This window comes from Mus pahari, chromosome 10, assembly GCF_900095145.1.
Source record: "Mus pahari chromosome 10, PAHARI_EIJ_v1.1, whole genome shotgun sequence".
Classification (NCBI taxonomy): domain Eukaryota; kingdom Metazoa; phylum Chordata; class Mammalia; order Rodentia; family Muridae; genus Mus; species Mus pahari.
This window is the reverse complement of record NC_034599.1, coordinates 94,169,721-94,176,882: the sequence shown is the minus strand read 5'-3', so window position 1 is coordinate 94,176,882 and position 7,162 is coordinate 94,169,721. Positions and strand designations below refer to the sequence as shown.

Genomic DNA, 7,162 nt, shown 5'->3' with positions numbered 1-7,162 from the left:
GCCACCACGCCCGGCTGACAAGGTATGTTTTAAAACAGGAGTTTAGTTTCAAAAGTGGTTCAAATAAGTTTAATTATATGAAAAGAATTAGATTTTTCTGTTTTTCCTTCCCTTTCCTTCATTCCGCTCATCCATAGAGACGAGACCTCACTACATAGCTCTGCTGCACAAGGTAGCCTCCATCTCTTGAGCTGAGCCCATTCTTTGCCCTTAAAGGCAGGTGAAATAGTGGTGGTCACTACCACACTCAACTGAAATCCTACATTTTAGAATTATTGTCAAAAGTGACAACAATTCTCTTTCTCTTCCTTTGTGGAGAAGATAACACTTATTCCAGGGATATGTGAACTATGGTTTAAAAGCACATTTTAGGGGAACTCAGAATCCACCTGCTTCTGCCTCTCGAGTGCAAATATTAGTTTTCAATAAATTAATAATAAATCTCATGACACTAGTAACTAAACATAATAAAATTCAGAGACAATCTGAATGAACAAAATTTGTTATACTTTGATATTCAGAAATACATCATTTTGTAAGAAGTCAAATATTATATTCAGTCTATTCACTGGCCAATATACTACTTGCTGAATTTACATTAATATTAAATATGACATACTTGTGAAAAGAAGTTAAACGCTTTAAGGTGGAAAGAACATTGTAGATATCATCATCATCAGCTTCTTCACCCTATAAATAAAAAAGTAAAATTGCCTTCATTTTCATAGCAACTCAAATTTTTATTACAGCCTTTTAATGCTTAACTGCCAAAAATCTACTCCATAAAATAGTATATTCACTACAGATAAAAAGAAATAAAAAATTATAACTGCCATATCTACACATAATTAACTCCTGCTGCTTAAATAATATAATTGTGATCTTATACACTTTTGTAAATTCCTGAAATTACAATTCTATGTGAGAGTATTTTAAAGCTCTAGCTAGTACACTGTCTTTCAGTACTAAGGACTGAATACTGGGTGTTCCTCAGGAGCACACACATCAGTTACTGCTTGAGCTTGTCTTATCCTGAAAAAGGTTTAAAGATTATTTAAGACTTTACTAATGATCTTCTATAGCTTTAGAAAACATATGGTGTCCAAAGTGTGGATGCTTTAGTCTTAGTTAGAAGGGGGAACAGAATAATGCTAGGGTGATAAGGTGGGAGTGGGTGGGTGGAGGAGGAGAAGGGGGAAAGGGATAGGAGGTTTAAAGAAGGAAAACTGGGAAGGGGGAATAACATTGGAAATGTAAATAAATAAAATAACATATAAAAATAAATAAAATTATACTTAACACCAAAAAAAATGTCATGTTTGGAAAAAAAATCACAAATTATTTTAAAAAAATCAGTTATATAGATGTCTAAGGTGCATTAAAGCATCAACTACAGGAATTTCAGATAACCTTACAGATCAGAAAGTAAGAGCATGATATAGGAAACCACTCCATAAATGAGGAAAATTCCCAGTTTGCGAAGAGAGTTGCTTCCTTGAGCAAGCTTTTCAACTTAATTTGTATGTTCTATTCACTAGCACATTATAATAAATCAGTAACTTAAAAATTTAAATTCAATCCTAGATATAAAAAGGTGAAAAAATAAATGGTGTTCTTGAAAGAGGAAAAAGTGTAGCATAAAATGTAAACTGCAAAAGGTTGGTCTTTATAAGATATACTGTTTCAGTGGTACTGCTAACTCTGAAATTGGTAGAGATTTTCAGTTTTTTTTTTTAAAAATGGGAATGACTCAATCAGCTCTTCTGAACAATTATTAACCAAAATTATTACATGCACTATCAATATTATAACATACCTCTTGCAACAGGTCTTCTACAGAATGATTGAATCGATCTACAAATTCATCGATCAGTTGGCTCCGGGCAATATCAACCCGATTCTGAATGGTATACTCTTCACTGCATAAAATGCTGTAGGTTTTACTGCAGGCTTCCAGGACATCTGATTCTACGTGTTTCTCTACAACAAACTTAATCTGTTTTAATAAAGCATCCAGGTGCTGAAGAGGAAAAAAAAAAGATAAACTGTGGTATTTAGATTAATAATGAAAATTAAAAATCATTTTTTGACTAACCTATGAGTAGATGAAAATGAAAATGACTTTTATACTAAAAGAATTTCAGAGTGCCTCACCTTTTCCATCCGACCTGTGCTGTAGATTTCTAGATCAAAATACTGTGGAATTTGCAGCAAGTTTGCTACCTTCTCTGCATCTGCAGAATACTAGAGGAAGCAGCAATAAATAAATAAATAAATAAATAAATAAATAAATAAATAAATAAAGTAGTTGCATTAATAGTGCATGAAAGCAAACTCAGGGACATATTATCACAAAACTGAAAATGTCACATACCTTTGATAGTAACATAGGAAGTGTAATGATAAAATGTTCAGTTAATTTGTTTCTATCATCAATTTGAGTTTTCCTTTCTTTGGCTGTTAGCACCTAGAAATAAATTGAAATGGTAAAAGAATGTTATTTGATAGTTTAGAAATTGAAAGTGTTAACATAAAAAAAAACATTGGCAGATGACATACCAAGGAATTTAAAAGGAATATAAAAGACTTCCTTTAAGATGATTTTGACTTTTTAATTATAAAAATTGCTTAATTCAACGATTTTAAAAATAGAATTAAAAATTGTTAGGATATACTTAAGTCAGAGAATAATGAATTTGTTGTATTTATATAAACATTTTTAGGGATACAGACACCAGTAAAGTATCAAGAGTCTAGAGTTGATGACATCAATAAGTTTGCTAAAGGCTTTTTACTATTGAAAACTTACTCTCTTGCCGGTACCCCTTCCCACTGGAGGATGTGCCTCAGCTGCCTGACGAATTGTACAAACCATTAGCTCTATAAGAGCACTCTCTTGACGGTCAGACATTGCTGAAATGAACAAAGTGTATGAGTGGCTTCATAATCATATCCTAAAAATACGACAATGATTTATTAAAAACTGAAAACATGTACAACTTATTATGGAAAACTAATGTAGACTCTAATTTTGATACTTTCCCCCTTCTATTTAATAATAAGTGGATGCTATCATTAGCCAAATAAGAAAAAGCACATAAAGTAAGCTTTTTCATCTCTTCTAACATCTAGTTTCTTTTAATTCTCACTTTTGAGTAAGTTAATACTAAAATTTTACTGTATTTTCTTCCACAGAATTTCAAATCCTATATTATTTCTTTTCGTTTTTCAAGAAATACATGTATTTAAAAGGTTAACAATATATTTTAAGATATTTTTGGTCAATATACACACATAAAGTTTTTTCTTTTCTTTTCTTTTCTTTTCTTTTCTTTTCTTTTCTTTTCTTTCTTTTTTTTTTTTTTTAAGACAAGGTTTCTCTGAGTAGCCCTGGATGTCTTAGAACTTGCTTTGAAGACCAAGCACTTGCTCACAGGAGACTGATATAGCTGTCTCCTGAGAGGCTCTACCAGTGTCTGACAAATACGGAGGTGGATGCTCTCAGCCAACCTTTGGACTGAGCACAGGGTCCCGAATGGAGGAGCTAGAGAAAGGACCCAAGGAGCTGAAGGTGTTTGCAGCCCCATAGGAGGAACAATATGAACCAACCAGAACCCCCAGAGCTCCTAGGGACTAAAGCACAAACCAAAGAGTACACATGGAGGGACTCATGGCTCCAGCCGCATATACAGCAGAGGATGGCCTTGTCAGTCATCAATGGGAGGAGGGGAGGGGATAGGGGGTTTTCAGAGGAGAAATCAGGAAAGGGGATAACATTCGAAATGTAAACAAAGAAAATATCTAATTAAAAAAAAAAAAAAAAGACCAGGCTGGCCTCAAACTCAGAGATTTGCCTGCCTCTGTCTACCAAGATCTAGGACTAAAGTTTTATACCACCACCTCCCAGCTCACATATAGATATCTTAATTAAATAATTTATATGTTACAACTGATTCAATGTGCTAAAAATTTGCAAGTATATGATATCATGAAAATGTTGCAAAATCTATCTTCTGATAAGTCATATCATTAATGTTACATACTCCAAAACCTTTGGTTTTGCTCATAAATTGGCACTGCAACAATATTTTGCTTCTTCACATCTAATAATCACTGAAATGGTATATTTTTTTTCTGTCCTTGCATTCTCCTACTGTCTTCCTCTTTTTAATAAACACATTTATTTTATTTTAATTTATGTGTACATGTATATATATGCATGCATGCAGGTGCCCATAAAGGTCAGAAGAGGGTGGCTAGAGTAACAAGCAGTTGTGAGTTGCCCACCACTGATGCTGGGAATCAAACTATGGTCTGATGTAAGATCAGTACATGTTTTTAACTGCTGAGCCATCTTTCCAATCTTTTCTTTTCTTTTGCTCTTCTTCCCTTCCTTTCTTTCCCCACCCCCTCACAATAAAGGTCTCAATGTTATCAAGAGAAGACTTGAACTTATGGTCTCAAGAGATGCTTTCACCTGTGCACGCATGCGCATGAGTACAAGTGCCTCTAAAGGTTAGAAGAGGACACCAGATTCCAGGGAATAGGAGTTACAGTCAGTTGAAAGCTGCCAGATGTTGTGTGCAGTTCCTTGGGAAGGGCTAAGCCATCTCTCCAGTCCCAAGGCTGTCTGTTTTCTAAATGAACTAAGTACTTTTCTTCAGTTTGTCTTCTGCCATCTAACTGTTAGAGTTTTTAAGTCAGGCAGATTCTGTTAACAAATAGCCACGTTTGTTTTGGTTTCTGAGTTTTTTATATAGCTCTTCAAAAATATCTGTTCTAGAGATTAGAGAAAAGTGTTTTCTTTCATCTTACTTCTCTCTCCCTCTTCTTTTATTTCCCCTACTCCCGATTCGTTCACTTTTGTATTTATCTGTTTGGCATTCATTTTGGCCACCAATAGGAAATAGCACCAAATAAACAAGCAATTATGTTTTCAGGTCAGTACTTACCACCATGGCATTACACTGCCTCCTAAACATATGTTTACAGTTTATATAAAATTTAAGAAAAGATTTTTGTTTATTTCCTGTTCCAAATTTAATTTTTAGAATTTAAGTTCCAAATTCACTGAAACAATGAATGCTATTTCAAGAAAACTGAATACTACAGTGAGGAAAAGTGACATGCCTTTTAGCTAGAAAATATAGCTCTTCCATTTTGATAATTTGTTTTATTCACTTGATGAAACATGCTCCTCAACACTTTTCTTTTGAATTCATTTCTGTTTTTAAGCATAAATTTTAATTTCAACTTGAATACTTATTTTCTTCCTTTTTCTTTTAATATATACTTTGACATATATATATGCATTTCTGTGTTTTTCTTTTTTATTTATATATGCATATATAAATAAAATAAACATGAATAGATGTAGAGATTTCAGGGAAATAATATAAAAATGAAAACATGAAGTTTAAGCTTATAGTATCTTTCAGATAAACAGATAAAAAGCAACATAAAATAGCCACCTATTCTTTCTGTGTCCCAAATATCCTAGTACATGAATATATAGGTACATATTCTTTTATTTGTTTGTTTTTTGGACACAGTATACCCCTGGCTGACATAGAATTCATTTTGTAGACTAGGCTGGCCTAGAACTCAGAAATCTGCCTGTTGCTGCCTCCCAAATGCTGGGATTAAAGGTATCTGACACTACCACTTGACCATAAGTATATCTTAATGCAGTCATTTTTTAAAAATCAACATTTTTATCATCATAAGAAAAACACAGAAAATACTACTGCCTGTTTCAGGACAACATGAATTTTAATCTATATCCATAGTCCATCCAGCGCCTAATAATATAAAAAGTTCTTGCTTAATAATCTGGATCTTCATAATTTTTTACATTTAATCAACAATGAAGGAATTATAATGCCATAATTTAAATATATTTTAAAAAATTCATTCTAAATGTTTATTTTTACTTTATGTGTGTTGGTGTTCTGTATGCATATATGTCTGTGTAAGGGTGTTAGATCCCCTGAAAATGGAGTTATAGGCAGGGGACACATGGGTGCTGGGAACTGAACCCAGGCCCTCTAAGAGAGCAGTCAGTGCTCTTAACCACCGAACCATTTTTCTAGGCCCTAAAGAAGAAGAAAAAATGGGGGTTGTAAAAGTGGCTCAAGGGTCAACAGACATTGATATTCTTGCAGAGAGGACATGAGTCAGTTCCTAGCAAGCACAGGGATACTCATAGCTCTCTAACTCAAGTTCCCAGGGATCCACCACCCTCTTCTGGCCTCCATAGGCATTGTCCTTATATGGGACATTTGTTACCTAGTTATATGTAATGTGACACAAGCTAGAGTTATTTGGGAAGGGAACTTCCCATTAAGAAAATGTGTCTAGGCAAATCTGTAGGACATTTTCTTCACTAATGATGTGTTAGAACCCATAAAATCATAGGTGGTGCAGCTCCTGAACAAGGGGTCGTGGATGGTGTAGGAAAATAAGCTGAGAATGCCTTAGGAAAGCAAGGCGGAAAAAAAGTGATCCTCCATAGGTTCTACTCCTGTTCCTGCCTCCAGATTCTTGCCCTGGTTTCCCTCAGTGATGGACTTAGAAGCTATAAGGTGAAATAAACCCTTCATTCCCCAAGCTACCTTGGGTCATCATGTTTTATCACAGCAATAGACAGCTTAACATAGAATGGAACTGGTACCAGGTTGTAGGGTACTGCTGTGACAAACCTGAGAGTGATCTTGGAAGGACTTTGGGCTAGAAAAGCCATAGAATGCTCAGAGCTCAGTGGGCTGTTCTGCGGGATCTGAGAAGAAAATTTCCAGGGTAGTACAGATGCTAGATGTCTGGCTTAAGTTTCAGCTCATTTCTCTATTGATGAATACCTCATTATCATATTAGAAAGATACTTAGTCTTGAAATTATTCCAACTATTACTTGACTTTTGTCTGCCTTCCTCATAAAAATGAAAGATGCATATGGGCAAACAGCAGGTTTAGCTGAATATGGTACCCTTAGCACTTAGGGTTAATATTTGGCACATGAAAAATCTGCCAATAATTCACCTTGTTAAAAAATTAAACTGTAAAACAATTTATTAACTTATTCCAGTGCATGTGTCTGTGTGTTCCTTTCTGTTTCTCTCTCTCTCTCTCTCTCTCTCTCTCTCTCTCTCTCTCTCTCTCTCTCT

General features: G+C 34.4%; 1 protein-coding gene across 9 annotated transcripts in view; it reads right to left on the bottom strand.

Annotated features, from left to right (window-relative positions):
* Stag1 (stromal antigen 1) overlaps nucleotides 1-7,162 on the bottom strand; it is a 305,967-nt gene that overhangs the window by 58,846 nt on the left and 239,959 nt on the right. For all 9 annotated transcript variants that reach the window (XM_021207927.1, XM_029543705.1, XM_029543700.1 and 6 more), the window contains 5 exons: nucleotides 2,810-2,913; nucleotides 2,375-2,467; nucleotides 2,155-2,244; nucleotides 1,817-2,020; nucleotides 620-690 (listed from right to left, as the gene is read on the bottom strand). In XM_021207927.1, coding sequence (XP_021063586.1) covers nucleotides 620-690; nucleotides 1,817-2,020; nucleotides 2,155-2,244; nucleotides 2,375-2,467; nucleotides 2,810-2,913 — 562 coding nt within the window. The remainder of the gene's footprint in view (nucleotides 1-619; nucleotides 691-1,816; nucleotides 2,021-2,154; nucleotides 2,245-2,374; nucleotides 2,468-2,809; nucleotides 2,914-7,162) is intronic.